General features: G+C 37.3%; 3 protein-coding genes across 9 annotated transcripts in view; 1 reads left to right on the top strand and 2 right to left on the bottom strand.

Moving 5' to 3' along the window:
- sorcs2 (sortilin-related VPS10 domain containing receptor 2) overlaps positions 1-9982 on the bottom strand; it is a 207868-nt gene extending 197886 nt beyond the window's left edge. For 3 of the 7 annotated variants that reach the window (XM_065289404.2, XM_065289407.2, XM_065289408.2), the window contains exon 1: positions 9513-9982. In XM_065289404.2, coding sequence (XP_065145476.1) covers positions 9513-9884 — 372 coding nt within the window. In that variant the 5' untranslated portion in view covers positions 9885-9982. The remainder of the gene's footprint in view (positions 1-9512) is intronic. The other 4 variants (XM_065289406.2, XM_065289409.2, XM_065289410.2 and 1 more) reach the window with 2 other exon arrangements.
- A 2686-nt stretch (positions 9983-12668) lies between these two features.
- On the top strand, positions 12669-16795 carry grpel1 (GrpE-like 1, mitochondrial). The gene is made up of 4 exons (XM_065289413.2): positions 12669-12807; positions 13506-13662; positions 13764-13845; positions 15577-16795. The coding sequence occupies exons 1-4, from the start codon at positions 12740-12742 to the stop codon at positions 15921-15923; spliced, it is 654 nt and encodes a 217-aa protein (XP_065145485.1). The 5' UTR covers positions 12669-12739; the 3' UTR covers positions 15924-16795.
- A 691-nt stretch (positions 16796-17486) lies between these two features.
- On the bottom strand, positions 17487-21592 carry tada2b (transcriptional adaptor 2B). The gene is made up of 2 exons (XM_065289416.2): positions 21316-21592; positions 17487-20890 (listed from the first exon to the last, which is right to left on the bottom strand). The coding sequence occupies exons 1-2, from the start codon at positions 21583-21585 to the stop codon at positions 19715-19717; spliced, it is 1446 nt and encodes a 481-aa protein (XP_065145488.1). The 5' UTR covers positions 21586-21592; the 3' UTR covers positions 17487-19714.
- Between the last annotated feature and the right edge of the window lie 25 nt (positions 21593-21617).

The following is a 21617-nucleotide window of genomic DNA, read 5'->3' as shown; positions in this document are numbered from 1 at the left end:
TGCTCATGCTGCGTTTGGCAGCATAAGTGAAGCCGATGTATGAGTGTGTGAGTGATTGCTTTTATAGCAAAGTCAAGGCACAGAGTTCTACACATATGTTTTATTACCTAAAAAGTATCTGCAACTGTAACAACCACAGCTTTAAAAAATTATAGCTATCACGAGGCTATGATTCAACAGTGCTGCAGGGCAAAGACAGTGCTGTATGACTTTAAAGCTCTATTGAAGCGTTACCTGTATTCAAGCTGTATACAAGCTCAGTTTTAAGGTTCAGATTTTTAGCTAAAAAAAGTCTCGAAAATGTTCAATAATGAACCAAGTGTGTCAGGAAAACCCCTCAGGGGAAGAGGAGAGAAAGTCAGCCGGTTAGAGTCTTGTCCTTCTTTTCCCATGATTGAATTACTTATGTCATATTTCCTGTCAGCTCGGTGCATTGTAGCTATATATAAATGGATCTGCTTCAGAGAGAGGAAAGAGGCAGTGGATCTGTGACAAGCAGCTTTTTACCACAAGCCAACAACTGATCAAGACAAGAGATTATACAACCAAACCCAAAGCCTTCCTCTTCAGTCATCCTCAATCTGTGTTTTACAAATCCTTTGTGGAAGTGAGCATCAAATTCAAAGCGAAGAAAAGCTGAGGCCGACAGAGAAAGAGAAGAAGGAGAGGAGCACGCAAGCAGTGTGAATCGCTAAATCAGACCTCACACACCCACAAACACACACTAAAAATATATGTTTGTGTTATAACAACATTTAATCCAAATGTTCGTAAAGGTATGAAAAGCATAATGAGTAAATGATACATTCACTCAAAAAAATAGAAAAAAGAGAGTGTGTATCGAGTACAAAAATAGCAGATGCATAAATGGAGGATGAAGTGAAGTCACCAGGCTGGGTGGCTGTTAGGGGGCAGTTCAGTCCGATTCACATGAGAGACAGACAGAGAAAGAAAGTGTGACTCATACAGTCTGTCAGATTTACACACACACACACACACACACACACACACACACACACACACACACACACACACACACACACACACACACACACACACACACACACACACACACACAAAAGATCTGAAGGTGTTTATCGCTTATATACTGTTTTGCCATTCCAAAAATACAAGTATGGCAGCTGCATTTACAAAGATGCATGCATACAATGGCACATTTCAATAAGCTGCAACTGAAAATTGAGTACATACAGTAAGCCATATAGGCGTGCCATTATGGTGCATAATGGTCTGACATAAAGTGTGTGCGTGTGTGTGTGTTTCAGGGTCTTGACCTCTCTGTGCTAGCAGCTGGTCACTGGTATTTTTACCACCTTCCCACTCCATGTACAGCCCTTCCATTATGATTAATACACAACCACGGCCACATAAATCAAATCAAAGTCAATCACATATTCATAAGGAAATTCAATTTCCTTTTCGCTGATCTATAATCCAGTTCCCCACACATGACTCCAATAGACTAGTTCTTAAATTAAAATGTGGGCGATGTACGTGGGTGAATACATCTTCAACACAATGTGCTGACAGATAAAACATTGGATAATTGATTTTGGTGAAGTGGCAGAAACAGAAAAAATGTTGATAGAAAACCATAACTGAAATGGACCACCGATATGAGGTTTTTAATGAGCACTGCTGCTAATAATATCTAGAGATCAGGGTCACAGTTGGCTGATATAATATTAATATAATACTGATAGAATATTTACATAGTATGATTTTATGAGAATAAATGAGATAGACACAATCATTTTTCTAAATTATTTTTCACAGTATTTACACAAAATGTATTCTGATATTAGTAATGAACACGGGAAATGTTTATTAAACATTGACAAGGCTGTGAATATATATAGTGTAGGTATGTACATGCTTATTGGTTTTACACTATCACTAAACATCAGCTGTAATTTCTTATCTAGATCTTTGTGTATTTATGCAGTCATATGTAATCAGTCACCAAGGACAACACACCCACATGTGCAGAAGAACTTACTTGAGTTACAACATGACTTATCCTCTTACTCTATTTCCATTCCAATACACACATCACAGAAGTATACTGAATTTCGCTGTTTGATAATAATAATAAATGTTCACTAATTAAGGTTTCGCCCATTAAAACATCAATTTGAAACATAAATTATTATTTATACGACATCAGAGAGCTTTTAATAAAGGCTTTTAAGAAAAGCGAATCACTGGAATTGCCAACGTTTTCCAGATTAGCAGCTTAATATCATCTAAAGTAGGGCTATTCAATTCCAGTCCTGGAGGGTCAATGTCCCACAGAGTTTAGCTCCAACCCCAAACCAACAAACTTGAAGAAGCTAATAGAAGTTCACAAGATTATTTGAAAATTACACGCAGGTTTGTTTGATTAGAGTTGGAACTAGACTCTGTGGGACACCGGCCCTTCAGGACCAGAATTAAATAGCCCTCATCTAAAGAGTCTTGTTTGACAAAGACATTCAAAATATTGTTTGATGCATCACATAGCACGTAAACTAAATATCCATGAGCACAACTGTATGAATAAATGACAGCCTTTGTTTCCAAAGAAAAGTCACAGTTGTGATAAAAAGTAAACAAGAAAAATATTTGGTCATTATGCATAATTTCTTAGAGCACCTCCATTCAATGGATTTGTGGTATTGTCAATAGGTTAAAAAAGAGGAAACATACAAGGCATGTCATGCTAAAAATAAATCACAAGTAGGCTATGATGAGGTTTAAGTGTCTGACATAGGATGTGAATTTATATTGCCATCCTGACAGACCAGAACAAACCCAATAATCTTAGTGCCTTAGTAATTAAACTGGTAGAGATCATAAAGTCTCCATCATTGTATCAGTCAGCCCTCCAGAAAATTACATATGAAAAATCTTTTTACATTTGCGTGTGTGTATGTGTGAGCTGAAGGTTAGATAGTCATTAGACACTACGAACAGACTTCATTAAGGCATGGTCACACCCATTAAGAGAGAGAGAGAGAGAGAGAGAGAGAGAGAGAGAGAGAGAGAGAGAGAGAGAGAGAGAGAGACTACCACAGATAACATGACTCAATATAGGCACACCAAAATATGACAAATTATTTCACTTTTGATTGTTTTTAATTGTTACAATTATTAACTACAATTAGGGTCTGTTTAAGATTGGTTGTACTAAAGCAAAAAGGATCACATTACTCACACAACTATGTATATGGCTTGCAAATCTTATAGATCCAATTACAGTCCCGTTTCACTGACCAAAAAAAGTATTAAATTATTATACCATGCAAGACTGTGGTTTCAAAACATTGTCTAGTGACACTATTATGAACATTGAGATGGAGACCACTGGAGACATTACAGCATCAATTATATATATATATATATAAAATAAAATAAATCAATGAATATATAAGAAAAATTAGTAATAAAATATATATGAAGAGTTCAAATGTAAATGCCACCTCCGTCAAAAATGAGATGATGATTATAACCGCATGCTCTTGACACCTACTACACATCAAATGCTTTCGTATCAAATCTGCTTAATTCCACCCTTAGGCCATTCAGAAACACTGGTTTTTAGGCAGAATCCATTAGGAGTCTGATAAAAATGCTAATTAACAAGAAATCATGCCAGACGCATGCTCAAATAAAGCCATAGCAGATTTATGCTTTACTAATTTCTATAAACTAGTGTCAAGACTCAATGAACTCTTTACAAGATATTACATTCATATTTGCGTACTGCTGCACAAATTGTACACATGGACAAACAAAAAATTTACTATTACTGCACCAGACAAAGAAAAGGACTGAAAACGTCCTTGAAATGTGTTCACTAGAAGTGTGTTTCTTATCTGGAATAATTTGTTCAGCATCATTGAATTTATATTTAACCGAATGCTAGGAAAACCCTTATCCAAAGCAGTTTGTCTTTCTAAAGCAATTCTCAAACCATTTGAAGCTCTCATTTGCTGTCTTTTCAACACACTCTAATCCCATTTAATTGTTTGTTGAACCCAAAGCAAAAGAGATGTGTCAAGTAGACCAGCAGTATGTGCACAAAATAAGTAAGTGTGCATGGCATGACAAACAGAACAGGGCAAATCAAAAGTTTTTCCAACCAAGATTGCACACACTAGAACTTTTTCCTTTATAAATCAAGCCTGATTTCAAAAACAATGTTCTATCGGACATCAGAACAACTGCCTTCTAGTTTTTTAAAGGCCAAAGTATGGCCCACCAAGTCCTTTTAAGGAAGTCACTGCCCCACCATATTTGCAAAACCTCCAGAAACAAGACAAACAAGACCTGTTGATTCTGCAGATGTGCAAAGTCACTCTCTCAGAGGATTCAATTCTTCAACGATTGGTGATTGGGTCTTATACCGGGGGGCAGGACTAGATCGGTCATGCCGACAGTTGCAAACTCTCCCATTCATATCAATACCAGTGACGCACCTTGTTAACATTAAAATATATTTTTGCTCAATTTTACGCATACATGCACAGCCCAGGATATGCTTTGCATTTTGTTGAACATCTGCGTACACGTACAAGTCAAATAAACTATGCTTTGCAAGGGTGTCCTTTTGACCGTGCACGTTTATTCACATACACTTAAAAACAGACTACTCCGTGTTTAAGGCCACATTTAACACTTTACCTTTAAGTGCTTAATCCTGTTCTGTACACAGTACTGTAATTTACCAGAATGACAACCGAATTTACTCCCACAAAATGCGTAAAGTGATAATCGAACTGAACAACTACTTGTTGATAAAGACATCAGAGGAAGCATGCCAATGAGCATGTATTGTCAGGCAGATAGTTTTAAAGTTAGCAGGATGGAGTTGAATTTGTATTTTGTAGTAAAACTAACTATAGTAACCACAAATTGACTATGGTCTTGCTGAAATAACTATAGATTAAACATATTTGTAGCTAATCTGTGGTCTTCACTTTGTGTTGTATTTTTTGTCTCACAAATCCGTATTGCGGTATTTGTTTGCAGTGCTCGTTTATCCACAGTTTGTGGATAAAATGACTACATATACCTAGGGAGATACACTCCTCCAGGCTACTTTGTAATGCACTGTAAGTCGCTTTGGATAAAAGCATCTGCCAAATGCATAAACGTCAAATGTATTGTAAAAGTCCAAATTAATTGTCAATGTATTCAAGTCATTAAAAGGCATGGGGAACAGATCAAAATGTATGTTGTTTTTCACTGATCCTGTAGCTCCTAAATCTTATTTGTGGTTTCTTTTTTAATTTATGAGACACAAAGTAACCGATGGCATCAAGCCTGGTGCCATTTTTCAACTGTAAACGTACAAACTGCAAAACAATGGTAAATGATAAAAACATTTGTCTCAATTTTAACTGAAGCGTTCCTTTAACAGTGCTACTGCATGGGCAATATGAAACCTACAGATCTTAGACCAAAGCAATAAAATTAAATCTGCAGTTTCTGCACACTTCACGTGAATTCACTGCTTTGACCGGCCCTTTAGATTCTGATGAGGTTTCGGAAGAAACAAAAGAAGAAATCCTTAATGGGAGTGGAAGCAAAGAGCCTAATAAGTTTGGCTAATAGAAAAGGAAAGATAGAAGTCTCAGTTTTGAAAATAGCTTACCACAAAAGTCATGCCAGTAATTACTAGTCAAAAAAGATGATTATTGGAAAACTACATTTAAAGATGTTCAAAATTAAAAGTGGATGGAAAACATTTCTATCCACAGTGCCACATGTTTACTAGTCAAATTTGACTCATTGCAAAACAGCAATTTAGAAACAACTATGGAAGATTAAATAAGACAGACAAATCATCTCAAGCGCTCACATCACATATGCAAACAATTATGCTCATGCAACAGGAGGGAACAAATTAATGGTCTGTTAAATATATGAACAAATGCCTGCATCACGAAATAATCCTTCTAGTTCTACAGGACTTGCCTACCTGTATGTGAAAAATTAATGCAGACATGCTATGTATGTTTACCCCATGTTTATCGCCACGTCTGCTCAATTTCAAAGTTTACATGCAAAACTATACAATCAAAATTTGTGTTTAGATCAGGCGGCTTGTATCCATCTTTTTAGCTTGGACATAAATTTTTATACAATCTAAGAAGTGAGAAGGTTAAGCCGATGATGGATAGATTCAGTATGTATGTAAATGAGTGCAGACCGCCATTCTGAAGCCCCTTGTATGACTGCTCTTTACAATAACTGATCTCTCACGCTTTAAGTGAACACAACATACTCCAAATCTTAAAAGAGAAAATACTTAAAATACACTTCAGGGACAATATACTAATAAATATTCAGTGCTGATGCCAATTAGCAACTTTGTTTCCAAAATTGTTCTTTAATATCCATCTAAAACAGCATTCAATCACAAGCTACTAACTAAAATTTATACAAAATTATGACTCAGGATAAAGATTGTAGACTACTGCACAGGGTTTATCAGATACAGGCATGAGGGCAAGACAACAACATACACACATGAGAGTTTTAGGGGTTGTTTATACCTGGTATTAAAATGTTGTCCACTTTCGACCGCGCTTTTGTCCTGATTTTCTAAGGGGGTTGTCTGTGTGCAAGTCCATCTGCTTTCGTTTAAACGCGAGAGGGAGAAATGACGGGTTTAAATTGATGCGCAGTAATATTAGGTCAGAGTCCACTGCTTGTGTTGTTAGAAAACATGATGCACAATGTTTGAACATGTATATGTAGAAGCTTTCTTTGATATTTCAGAGCAATTGATGAAATAAGCTTGCGCAACTTCCACATGCTCGCAAAATTAAACAAATAAAAGAGGTGGAGAGCAGCAACTTTAGTTTTATCAATGAAAGCTGTGAACACCATGTCCATGTGCTCAGTACATTACATTAGATCAATATGTGAAGAGAAGGGAGTCTTTGGGGGCTGCTTGAACACATTTGACTACGTCTATACCACAAAAGCAATCCGGTCGAATGCGTTTTCGACAACCTCTAAATGTGGGCAAAAGTGGACGAGTTTAAAACGTTTTACATCCCATTTACACCTGTATTTAGCGTTGTCTATATGCGACCAAAACGCATCTTAATAACTGGTGTAAACAGCCGCTTACTGTCTCTTTTTGAATGCTATCTGAATGCCTCTTTATCTAATGCATTATCAGTTTCCATGTCATTTTTCTCTCCAACTAAACATTACTATCAGCAAACAGGCGGATCATCTTGAAAATGCTGCAAACACTCAAATAACAGCAGGGGATCTTGCTAAATCTTGATAGATGACAATTATTTACAGATTAAATATGTTTCATCAGAAGTGCAAGTGGGCCAAAGAAAACAAGATTATCTTGCTCCTCAGAGAAAGTCAAAGAGGAAGAATGTGCTCTGATGCTGGTATCATGTTAGTTGCTGGTATCAGAGCCTTTGGAAACTGACAAGATGTGCTACTGCTACTGAAAATGAATGATGGATTGCTCTTCCTTGACTGTTCAATGCTGTGACTGTTCCACACAACAAAATATAGCACAGGAAATCTCTCTCCCCCTCTTTCTCTCTCTCTCTCTCTACAACTCTTTTCTCAATTTAAACTTCAATTATGACAGACACCTAAAAGCATGAAGATATTTTTAAACATCTGTCTACACAGAAATTTCTTGCTATACAAAAATGTTATGACATATTCTTAAAATTCTTGTTTGGTCATGCAAGTACACTCATAAAATATGTTTTCTTTCTTCTGTTGCAATAGGGAATTTTAAGTGTAAATGTTATAAATAGGCAAATATTCATTGAATTGCCTGTGCACTTTTCCAGGACAAAAGATAAGATTTTTTAGGAGTGATGTGGGACAGTCAGGGGCGTATTTTTTGGTAGGGATGGGGAGGAAACCAAGTAATCAAAATAAGCAATTATTGTACAACCCCCTTGTTCAAACCAAATCTACATAATTAACTGACTTCCACAAATATGTAGTGAGTTTAGTGTCACATAACCACACTCTTTCAACAGTCCTTGCCTGTAATGCTGTCAGATTTTTCTGGTAACATATTTCCCAAATGGCACTGCAGTCAATCTATTTTGAAGGTCTAATTTCAACTCATTCATGGAGACATTAGCCTGTTGTTAATGGAGATCAAGACCGGAGAAATAAAGTGTGAAATAGCTGCACAATTCTATCTATTGTCTGTCTATTGGTTGCTTACTGTAGCTCAATTGAGGTTGCAGCTCTCCGAGCCGTAGGACATCTGAGATGGCAGCCAGCACTTGCATAATTCACACAATACAGCCTCAATGCCAAAGAGATGCAGCCCTCTAAGGTCTTTAGGTAATTAAAAGCTGCAATGGGACCACAGTCCACAGACACATTTTTTATACACACAAATATTGCTTTGTGAATAGGCTATAGAAAGGAAATCACAGGTCAGTGAGTTTGTGTGGAGTGGCAAGAAACATAATAAAATAAGTAGGCCTAATGATTATTTAATACTTTTAGTTATAAGAATTATTTAGAAGTGCATACACCAGTTTAAACCCGTTCACACCATGGATAAAGATAGCTTAAACGATAACGGTATTAGTGTCCACACCAATAGACAATTTCATTATGTTCATTCTAAGCTCACTTTCACATTTAAATGAGCGAGCCCTTTAACTTTGATGGATTAGCTATCTTTGTTTTACCAGCTGGGATAAAAATTAAAATGATTATGAAGAAGTTCACGGATTTAACTTTATAGTTATGGTTTATCGTCCATTGTGAACAAGCCATGCAAAACACATGCAGAAAAATGAACTTTTCTTAAAAAAATAAAAAATAAATAAACGAACAGGCCTATAATAAATCAAAAGTTCTGTTCAATAATTAAAATTAAACCGCTTTTGGTTTAAAGAAGAGTTATTTTCGCTGACTTGTGAATGAGTGATGTCTCCTGTAGGCACAATTCATCGAGTTTTTGTTCAGAGCGCACGCGGGACATTCTCGTTCAAAGACAACGTTCGCAATACTTACCAAATAAGCAGGTTAACTAGCGGTATATAAGTGAAAGGACTGATCGTTATCATACCTGAACATTGTCAAACATCTAAATGGGTGTGATCTACAAATTAACTGAAGAGGGCTGACAATGGCACATACGTTCCTAGTGAACTTTTGTCTCAGGCAGGTGCATGAGTAAAAGCAGATACGCGCCGGGATCAGCTGTCAATGGCTTACATACAGGATTGTTTGGTAAGCACGGGGGGAAAAAAACGATACACTACAGTCAGTTTTATGTTTTGTGATGACAGCTGTGCCTGAGCGCATGATGCACTACCTGAACACCAGCTCACCACCTCTTTGTGGTTTATTACCTGTGCATATAAATTAGTAATACATTAATTCGTTAAGTGTTTACGCATGTCGACTTAACATATCAACAACCAACAAAACCCAACAATAGTCCGTCATGTCAGTTTTCGAGAGGAAAGGGGGGCACTTACGCTGCTATTCTCACCCGTCCAGTGAACCATTGCCTGGTTGTGGGTGGCATCCCCTTTAAGGACGAAAGAGCTGCTGACAAGAGAGACTTTCTCCGAAGTCGATGCCCTCCGGACTCGGGGAACACCCATGGCCGCTCCGCCTGGGTCCCCGCTGTAATCTCCATGCTCTTGCGCCGGGATAAGCGTTTCATCTCTGCCAATGGCATGTCCACCGCGGCTGTCAAGCTCGTGGTCCCCTTCGTTTCTCCGGTTTATGATGTTGCTTTGACATGAAATCGGTCCGAACAGTGACATCCACGCGAAAGCAATAAACACAGCTGGGTACAGGTGCGCAAAAACTACTACGATACGCGCCATGATGAGCGCTTTCATTTAACACTGTCAAAGCGAGTGCGATGCAAGCAAAAGATGGAAAGCTCTAATGTAAGAGAGAGAGAGAGAGAGGGAGAGAGAGAGAGGGAGAGATAGAGAGGGGAGGTGAGAGAGAGAGACAGAGAGTGAGAGGGTGGGGAACCGTAGCAAGAAACAGAGAGCGTGCTCATGTGTTGGATAATAGACAGAAAACGAGGAAACGCCTGCCACCTAGTGATGATCTAAGAAATACTTTTTCAATTTCTTTTTTGTTTCGATTTTATTAAAGAGATCAACGGTTTCTAAAATCACTCAAATCTATTAATTTGGCTTTCAGATCAATTAAAAAAACGTGTTAGATCTAAGTACAGTACCTTTCATTTTTTCTTGTTTTTGCAAGTGCCTTCCTTGTCTGTCTGTATAACAATAGGTCAGTCAAAATCTCTCTTTTTGTGTTGCTCACAATAACTTAATATCCATTCAAATCCAGGTAATAATGCAAGGCAAGTAAATATTAAAGCAAAGCTTAAGTCGTGAATCAAAGTAAACATACACTCAAACACAATTTTACAATAAAAGCTTGTCAAATTTTATCACTGATACACCGTGAGATAATAAAATAATAAGAGCTTTTTCAATTCTTGCACAATATAAATATAGAGCCCAACCTCTGCACAATAAGCCTAAACATGTTATAGTCAGAGTAAAATAGTTACTGCTCTTAAACTCTCTGCCCTACGCCTACAGGCATAATATTACAAAGAATATTCAATTTAGCTACTGAACTAGACACATCCCTTCTTTCCACTACCCCCCCACCTGCACATGCAGATGCTTAGAGACCATCGTGAAAGATGAAAAACAGCAGCATCACTTCATTTCAATGTCAGGCAAAAATAAATAATTGTGAAATAAGCAAACCTGAGCTGTAAAGCTTTAAAATTAAGCTAGATTAACTAACCTTTCTTCTTTCAATTTCCTATGGGCTGCTTTGGGAACATACAAAGAGACTGACAGGCGAAAAGTGACACAGCCTGATACATCCTCATGCATGACCATACCTGACAGAAGTTTCCAACCAGCAATGCCAGGTTTGCCGTCTCAAGTACCTATAAAATCAAGTACAGATCATTGAGTTGGAGAGCACTAAATAAGCTGAATGCTCAAATGTTTGTAAAAGATTTTATGATATGAATGATGGCAGCTTGGAGACATCTTTTGAGGTACATTGAAAGATTATTGTTGGCTTTGTTACCATAAAATACTATTCAGATATCAAATGCCAAGAAAAAAGATGCATTTAAAAGCAGGAATTCAACATAAATGAGTTGCTGGTATAGCCTTTTAGTGATATCATCCACTTGACTTTTGACTCCAGTAGTACCAAAACCTTGGTTTAAAAGGGATAAATAGAAATAAAACTGCATGTATATATTTTATTTACAACAGGGTTTCTTCTTATTAAATCTTTTGTGGGCCAATGACCCCTCACAGATAAGACACATTTTCAGGGAACCCCTTATAACTATACCAGTTATTAAGAATGTGCTATTGAACCATCTGTATTGTACTTTTTTCAACCCTTATACTTCAGACCCATTCGAAAACACATTTCAATTTGAATTATGTTAATACCATGTGCTTTCCAACAGAGACCAATTTTGTACAAATTGCATCTGCACTCAACAACATTCATACTTTTCAAGATATCTTTCATAAAATCAACAGTAGCAATATTGACATAGTTCAAATAAACCCAAACTTTAAAGTAAAATTACTATTTTAAGTGCTTCAGTCCTCAGTAAAACAAAACCATATATAAGAGTCACTGTATTTTCTGAGTTTAGATAGTTTAGGCTCTCCGGTTAGCAGCAGAAACGGTTTATTACAGGTTAGGGGATTTTTTTATGTGAAGTAAGTATGACAATGTGTTGTGCTATGTCCGAATCATTACACAGTCCCCATATGTTAATACGCTGTTTTAAGCACATTTTTATAATAGCAAATTATTTTGCTGACCCCCTATGTATTGCAGACCACTAGGGGTCCCCAGAGCCCGCTTTGAAAAAACGATTTATAAAAAATTAGCAGGAACTCTCTCATACAGTATGTCTAATGTACTTGCTGTACTGGCAAAAGCAGGTAATTCTATTGCTTTGATCTAAATTAAAACGCCAGTTATACTCGTTATTTAAAAAATCTTAAAAAGATCAGAGTGAGCGACCAAGTAAGGAATTAAGGCCATACGTCTGAGTAATACTGGCCTAAATTGGCACTTGAAAGATAGTCAAAAACATTGTTAATTCCATTACAGTTGATAAAATGCTTATAAAACATAGATAAACGCCCGAAATAACTTTATATTCAATCACAAACTAATAGGTTTACTTAGAACTCAGGCCACGTGATATTTTCTCTGGGCTACTAGACTAGAGGACCCAGACTGTTTCACCTGGCAACTGGTTTAAATGACATGTCTAAATTAATGATCAAATTTAAAATCGTTAAGCATGTATTGGTCTTTCATATATTTCATATAAATTGTCAGTTAATATCTAACTTGTAAAAAAATCCGCGTTTCTAATTTTTTTTGTATTGCCTGAATTATTCTGTGAACCTTGAATGATGTAAAGCACAGTGTTGTTGAGTAATAAAATTGTGATAACCTTCACTTGGCAAAGGAAATACACCGTCCTTTATCACGTGTGCACTGTCGACCTTCCTTCCTTGCTCTCAACCAAACTACAGAATGACGTTAGTTTAAATGGCAACACGATTGGTGGATTAAGCAGATCGTGTAAGATCAGAGGCTCTCATTGGTTGAACGAAACACACTCGATTGCAGTTGTCTTTCAGCGTGGATAGTCCGAGAAAAGATGGCGAACTGGTGTGTACGTGCGGTCAGACAAAGTTATTCTGTATTAGCATCCCCTACACTTGTAAGGTAGGTTTGGGTTAATGTGTTGTTATGACAATTAATTAATTATCTTTCTTTTGAGCTATTAACAATCAAGTGAATGATTCATGGTGGATTCACAAGGACCCCATAATTGTATAGCTGATTTTGTACATTTGTTAAACTCCGTCTGGTTATTTGCTTAACCGTTCAAACATTATAAGTTAGCTGTGCAGGTTAAACAAGAGTCTCTAATCCTACAACGTTTGCTTACAGATCTTTCAGGTGTAATTGTCTTCTTACCATATATATGTTTGCTGTAACGTTACATCATACAGACAGTCATTACTGATGTCACTAGTAACGCATTGAGAAGTATAGGAATGACATAATTTAGTGAATAAGTTCAAATGTGCAGTAGCTTGAGCAGACTGATTGTCAGCACGTGCTAATGTCACAGCTATCTCTGAAGAGTTGGTCAAGTACTGCTGCCGTTTAATCTTATTAACTAGACCAGTCAGTTAAAACATTTAGGAACTCGCATTATTGAAATATTCGATTATTATGTAATAAGGATTGTAATACAATTCAGTGTGGATTAATTGTCTAGATCAGGGCAACTTCGGTCCTGGAAGGCCAGGTGTCCTGCACAGTTTAGCTCCAACTTGCCTCAACACACCTGCCTAAAAGTTTCTAGTATGCTACTGCATTGATAAAAAGTCTAATGTGTTTGCTTTGCTCCTCAGGGTCGCTCCACGTCGTCTTTGCACTGCAGCCCAGCAGAAAAGTTCAGGAACTGGAACTGATGAAGACAATGGTACTCCGAAGCCAGAGCTTAGTGCAACAGAAAAAGCATGGGCAGAGGAAAAGATACAACTAGAAGAACAGCTGAAAGATGTTACGGTAATAGAGCTTTAACGGTATTATCTTTTGTTAATGCTTTTAATAAGGATCCGTGAGGTTTCAAATTAACTGTCTGGTTCTTGCATTTGTCTTTGCGGCAGGATAAATACAAGCGGGCACTAGCTGATACTGAAAACTTAAGGCAAAGGAGTCAAAAGATGATTGATGATGCTAAACTCTATGGTAAACTTTTTATGTTATTTGTAATACAGTGGATGATCAATATTTTTCTCTCTAACACAGTAACTTTGGTAAATTGCCATACATTTACCAGAATGACTTTACCAGTAAATACCAAAAATGTGCTATTCACACATGGGACGAAATTACATCTTTTTACCAGTAAGATATCATTCACATATCAGTACCAAAATACAGGTACACTCTATGTAGTGAGTGAAAGTTCCCTCTAAAACACCACGTGGCGAGGTCAGTGTTCTGCTGTAAACAATGGTGGGTTATTGCTTTTATGCGTGCGTGGTCTGTTTTTGTTGTTGTTTCTATTTTTGTGGCAAAGGGTTTTTCTGCAGAGTTTGAGATATTTTATTTATTGGTCCTTGCAATCAATTTATCATTCATAAGAAAATTATACATAATAACTGAAAAAGGTGTAGGCTGAAGCCAATGCTTATTATGCCTACCCTTTATACATATATATCAAATGAACATTGTTTAGGTTCAACCCTAATCAAATTACATTATATTATATTAATATTGCTACAAGGAAACGTGCGTACGTGAAGTCGGAACCTGACGTGGAGGTAAGTACTTTTCCACGTCAAAGATGAGTTTTATTAATCTGAGCGTTGGAGTGGATTTGAGCATACGCACGGTCTAAGATCAAATCTGTGCATAAAAACGCTTTATAAATGAGGCCCCATGACCTTTAAGATCTTGCTAAGTGTACTACAGACTTTCAGGAATGTGTGCTGAGGAAGTTGGAGCTAAACTTTGCAGGACAATGGCCCTCCAGGACCGAGTTTGGGTACCCCTGTTCTATGATGCTTTTCCATTGTATAGTACCCCACAGGTCAGGTTGTGTTAGCTCACTTCACTTTGGCTTGGGTTAGCTTTTCCATCGAGTTTAGTAGGGAAGGATTTTAGGCGTGTCACTATATTTGCGCTGTCTACTGCTGTGACATCATACATGTGAGAGCTTCTTTGGAATGCTATACATTCCGATACATTCATTTATTTCTCAGTCCGCCACAAAATCATAATTGACCACCACAAATAGATGTTTGCACATCCCGTTTATCACTACCTCTGTATCACATGAGTTTTTGTACAAACAACCGTGGCGTAAGTCGATGCGCTTCGCTGAGCCTAATTTAATAGCAAAAATGCTGTGCATGCAAACCTGTGCGTTTCGAATGTGCTGCCACAAGCCTGGAAAACACTTGTATGGTGTTCCAGATTCTATAACAGGCAGAATGGGAACTTACATCAAAGCACAGATGACAACAGGTTTGCTCAAGACAGCACACGCACGAAAGTAAAGCTATCTTTTGTTAAGCATGACGCTCGTCACGATTCTCTCAGAACAATCAGTTATCTACAGTGTTGTCACGTTTTAGTATCAGCTGAGCTCGCTTAGAACGTTAACCGAGGTGGTACTAAAGAAGTATCAGCTACTTCATACTATAAACAGTGGAAAAGCCCCCAAAAGTAAGCTGACCCGACCCAAACTGTGGGACACTATGCAATGGCATCACTAGAAGAATAGTGCTTGATGAATTTGCATTGTATTATTTTGTTTAAAAGCAAGCAGCACTCGTGGCTGTACTATATTGTCAGTATATTCAAGGATGCACATCACAAAGCCATTTAGCTCAATTCATTGTATAAAGCCTCTAGTATCTTTTCAAAACATAAATTTATTCCAGTTCTTCCAATGTTTTTCTCTCTTTTCAGGAATCCAGGGCTTCTGCAAAGATCTCTTGGAGGTAGCAGACATTTTGGAAAAGGCAACAGAAAGTGTACCAAAAGCGGAAATAACATCTGCAAATCCTCACTTGAAAAACCTCTACGATGGTCTTGTAATGACTGAGGTTCAGATTCAGAAGGTCTTCAACAAACATGGACTCATAAAGCTTAACCCTGATGGTCGGAAATTTGATCCTTATGAGCATGAGGCTGTCTTTCATGCACCTGTGGATGGCAAGGAGCCAGGTACCATAGCAATAGTCACCAAGGTGGGCTACAAGCTGCATGGCCGCACCCTCCGGCCAGCTCTGGTGGGTGTGGTCAAAGCCCCCTAACTGGTTGTCATACATTAAGGTTTTGATGTGTTATTGCCTGGATAACAGATCAGCTTTTGTACGTTAGCTGGTCTATGTTCCACTTTTCTGTTGAAGGGGCCTCTGAGAGGCAAAATCCAAGATATTTACAACTGAAGGACAGTGCAACACTAATGCTATTGTCCAGTTAATTATTGTTAATTAAGAATATATAAAAAATGTGATATATTTTAAGAGCTTTGTGTATAGGCGGTAGAAGATGCACAGAGTCTTTAATTAGCTGTGACAATTTTAATATGGGTAGGAGCACCATTCCATAGACCTTGGGAAAAGTAAATATACTTCCAGGAAGACTTTACAAAAAAACATTGCATCTTATTAAAGAGTGTATTAAACGCCCTTTTCCTATTTGTACTTATTTGCTCTTAAACTAAATGAATTGTGATGAAGACATTACCAGTACAGCACCACCATGTTCCATGTTGTTAATGGGAACGATCAGGCAGTTCAGGTTGGTACATTTTTTTCCAATGTTAAGCAGATTTTCACTGAAGAAAAAACTGTTTATTGCTTTACAAAATTGATGGCAACGTTTTATTCCAAATTGTTTTATTCTTTTTCATTCTGACTTAAAACCAAAATTTAGTGCTCAAACCTGATCAAATAATTGAAGTTGCAGAGTTTATGTTCACCACAACCTGAACAACCAAAAATCATAAATACTCCTAAGGTCAATAAATAGTTTTTTAAAGACTATGGAGAAAAAGTGAAATGGTGGTTGCAATATAAATGCACTGATGGAGTGTGAACAGCTCAAATACTACATTCGATTTCTCTGTAGGAGCAAACAGATTAAAATAAAGCATGTACTTCTATGCAAATGCAGTGCTCACTTATTTGACCACATGTTTGTTTTCTATGTTTGTAGTTTTCTTGAAATTGGGTATAAATGCCCTTTTAAGCTTGGTAATGATTTGGCACTGTTGTTTTATCAGGTGTTCCTATATCTTTAATAAAGGTGATATCAGTTTATCAGTCGAAATACTTTCTTCAGCTTAGAATTTACTTATTCTAACTTGCTTATACTAAGCCATAAGCCATTCATAGGTTTCATTGATTTCACTGTTTATTTAAGCAAATGATGTTTTTAAAAGACTGTTTCGTTGATCAGTGGCAGATTGTCAAATCATTTTCACATCTTTTTTGGTCTACTGGGGCACAAAAATTAGGAATTTTTTGTTTAAATGGATAGTTCACCTTAAAATTCTTTTATCATTTATTCATCCTCATGTTGTTCTAAACTTGTATGAATTTCTCTTTTCTGATTAATACAAAAGATGTTTTGAGAAATGATGGTAAACGCACAGCAGATAGTGACCATTGACTTCCATAATAGAAATAAAAAAATATGATGGAATTTAATGGGTAGGGTCAACTGTGTTCTTACCATCATTTATCACAATACTTCCAAAATATTTTTTCCTACTATGGAAGTCAATGGTCACTCTACTGTGTGTTTACCATCATTTCTTAAAATATCTTTTGTGCTCATCAGAAAAAAGAAATTCATACAGGTTTAGAACAACATGAGGATGAGTAAATGATGACAGAATTTTCATTTTTGGGTGAACTATCCCTTTAAGGTAAAACTAGGAGAAACTAATTGCATTTGAAAACCAAGCAAAACACTGTTTATATTTTAACACTTTATTACAAAGTATGGGAGAACATGATGTATGCAATAAAATACATCTTTCCACATATTCAACTTTTCACAAATATGATTCTTCCAAAAATTATGTTACAAACGTGTTACAACCAAGAAAACAGGTCTCCTCATATCATTTGTAAATGTCACATTGTCCTCTTTACAATTATAAAAATGTACTAAGGATACTGTTAGGAACATTTTCAGTATCAAATCCCCACTCACATTTGCAGGTACTTTAGCAAAAATAATTACACCCCCTGAAATAGCACAATACTTTGCATGAGTATTAAAGTGAAAATATCTTTAACTTTCTCCAAGGGATGTGCACTGAACTCTTAAGACTTTAAGAATGACTTGGAAATTATTGTGACTTGGGATCCTATTATTTTGTAACCATGAAGCTCATGGAAAGTATTTGCACCTAGCCTAAGCCTTTCTAAAATATTAACTCAATATGTATAAAACACAGAAAGGCAGCGACAGACAATAAAAAAAGAAGATACCCTCTATATTTTCCCTTGATGTCCTCATTCCAAGTGTGCCCACATCTACAATCTTTTATATTTATGAAATGATTTTCTTCAATAAATATAGATTTTTTTTTACAATATTAAATACCATATTGTTGTCATAACACATGCCTGTGTCTTTATATTTAGAATAGAAATTAGAAACAAGCCACAGAATCAAACGGCACTTGAAGATCAACCCATAATAATCATTTGTAGAGGGAATAAAATGAAAGCGACAAGGCACAAAATATGAGGATGGTACTAAAATGTGAATGGTTTATCTGACTTTACACCAATGTCTAAAGAAAAGATCTGTAAAAAATCAGATTATGGATGGCAACCTCTTAGTTGTTATGTGGTATTTACACTACACAAAGAGATCGGGTAAAAAATAAAAACAAAATAATGGCCTACATGTTAAACTAACTGACTTATAATATATTAGACATTTTCAACTATGTAAAATTCTGGAGGTAAACAAAGGCAGGCAGCAATAACATTAAAATCCATGAAAAAAAATCTCAGCTGTGATCTAAAATTTGGCATCATGTAATGATCCTGTCAAAGTATTTTAAAAATCTGGAAAACATTAGTAGCTATGTAGTTTGAACATACAGTCAGTCTGGAAACTAAACCTTCAATTTGGTCATCTAGGCTTTAAAATAATGACCCTTGATGCTGTATTTAGGCCAGCTTTACCTTTAAAAATTTCCTAAAAAATAAAAATATTCCCCTTCTTGAAATAGGAGTGTGGATCTATGCAAGCATAAAGCTAATAATTTAAATAGTCTGGGTATGTGCTATTTATCTTGAGCTTGTTCGAAACATGCTCAATAAAAAGCTATAGTAACATAACCTTACAAAGGTCAACTCCAAAACAAGAAACAACCCATGAACATTACACATTTAGACGGTATCAAACATGCTTCGTGTGTCTTACAATTCCACAACACAATAGGAATATAACTGAAACAGGCAGATGAAGAGACTTTTGGCAAGCAGAACAAGAATATTTGTCCCAATTTCCTTCTTACTACCTTCTTAAACCACAATCCAATCTTAAATATCTGCTTTGTGCAACATTATAGCTGTGGAAATTTTCTTTTGCTCTATTATAAGAATACATTTGTTTGTCATTCTTGTTAATGTTTGGTTTAAACTTTTAAACTGAACTATAATTGCATTTCTTCCAAATTTGTTCCAAATTATTTATATGTAAATAACAACTCGGGCATGTAATTCTGTTTTCATCAATGTTGCAAATATTTTAAGTTACATTCAATATGAAGATTGAGATTTTAATATTCTGGACATGTTTTGTTAAAGTATGATGCCTTACGCAGGACAACATAGCTAAATGCTCTCTGTATATAGCAATTATGTACCTTCTACCATAAGAATTCACTTGAAACCTGTAATGTTTATCAAACTTTCACTAGGTTTATGTTCCTAAGAGGAGATCTGAGATCAAGAAAAGATATGACTAAAGGTCCACACATCCAATTATGTGGCACCATAGTAATTTTGTTCTCACAGGTGTAGAAAAACAGTAGAAAAATATTTTACAGTCAAATCTTTGGACAGTGTTGTTATGAGACTTCTCGGGATATCCAGCCACTCTCTGACAGGAAATTAAGAATACGTTTTTTCAACACCTTGTCCAGGTAGCTAGGTAGGCGACTTTTCGAGGGAATGCCCTGTCTTTTCTGTATGTGATCTTTGATGATGATAGTCTTGGCTGTCAGATAACGTGTTGGACTAAGGTTCATTGAATTGCACAGTACTTTCTCCCGATCTGACAACAGCTCAAATCCAGGCAAGTTTTCAATGGCTGAGAACTCACTGTCCTTCCCCTCCTCTTTAATGGCACTGACTCCTCCGCCAACTCCACCTCCTGTTCCAACCCCACCTCCAAGCCCAGCTGCTCCACCGCTGCTACCCCTCTTTGAGCCGGATAAACTTTTGTTCTCTTTCCGTTTTTCCCGTTTATGACGTGCCGCCTCATACTCAGCTGACTCATCAAGTCTCGTAATGCCATTTCTCCGATAGCGCTGTAGTTCCCGAACCTTCGCCCGCAGCATGCGTTCCTTGTGCATGTTATCAAAAAACTCTTCAAACTCTCGATGTGGCATAAACTGGCAAAGGGAACGCAGTTTAGTCCGCTGCTCCTTCTCCTCCTTGGTGACTTTGCGTTTAGGGGTTGCTGTTGCACAGGTGCCCAATGACCCCGTCGGAATGATTGTGGCACCTCCTCCCATTCCAACGACTCCTCCCGATCCCATAACCACACCCGCCCCACCGGGCCGCTCTCGTTCTTTGTCTTTTTTGTCCCGGCCTAAAAATCCTGGCACTAAATTATAGTCTCGAGCAATGTTTTTACGCCGCTGGCGTTCGCGCAACTTGCGCACGTACATGTCGACATGGGCTCGCTTCATCTCGATCTCTATATCTTCATCGTCATAGTTTACAGACAGCCCGCTGATGAGTTTCTCCGCCTCTTGGTCGTATTCGATCTCGTAGTCGTCACGTAGTGGCATGTATCCCAGCTGCTGCTGCTCGGCCACAGTTATGTCCAAGGGGGGCAAGGGGGTAGTCAAACTTGGGGACAACGGACCTCCACTGGGGCAAGTATGGTCTGTCACACGGTTAGGGATGCTGTCTGGGATGCAGGCTTTGCCTAGATTCCCATGGATGTACATGCTCACATAATGATCCATGACCTCCTGAGGGGTGCGTGATGCACCAACATGGGCAGCCATATCCTCCTAATACATAGAAACATTGTGTTAATGTATGCACATAATAATTATGCACAAACTCAAACATGCAAGGAATATTATTACAAAATAGTTTTAAAATGCAACTAAGCAGTACTCATGCATATCACTATATCAACTCAACAGAAACTATGTTGAGTTTCTCTTAGCACGTTAATAAAAGCAAATGGGTTGTATTTTATATAATACACAAAAGAGACGTAAAGGTTCTGCATTGCTACATAAGAGAAAACTATCGTTTTATTAATGAAAAGTTTCATCGGTAGGCATTGCATAATTCGTGACAGGCATTACTTTTTAGGAATTTACATTGGTAACACGACTAGTTTGCATTGCGGTTTACACTTCGTAAAGCAAATGAAATGTAATTACGTAAACAGTACCATACCACTACCAAAATTTTTAAATCATACCCAGTTTCCAAATCCATATTGCTCGATGGCATCGAGCAGCGACTGCTCTTCCCTGCTGGTCCATCCTCCCTCAGCCTCGGGACCCCAGAGCGAGAAGCGCCCGCCGTCAACTTGCTGATAGCCGTGCCATCGCCTATGGTTGCCTATTTCGGCTCCCGCGGAGAAGCACTCCGGACAAAGTTCAATATCTTGGCATTCGGCACAGCGAATCCGCAAATTTGTGACATCTGCCAAGCAGTTCACGCAGTACTTCTTCCCAACGTCGGCCATATTGCTTACTACCGCTTGTTGTTGGAAGCAGC

This window comes from Paramisgurnus dabryanus, chromosome 2, assembly GCF_030506205.2.
Source record: "Paramisgurnus dabryanus chromosome 2, PD_genome_1.1, whole genome shotgun sequence".
NCBI classification, from domain to species: Eukaryota; Metazoa; Chordata; class Actinopteri; order Cypriniformes; family Cobitidae; genus Paramisgurnus; species Paramisgurnus dabryanus.
The sequence above is the reverse complement of the archived record's forward strand: the minus strand, read 5'-3'. Positions and strand labels throughout refer to the sequence as shown.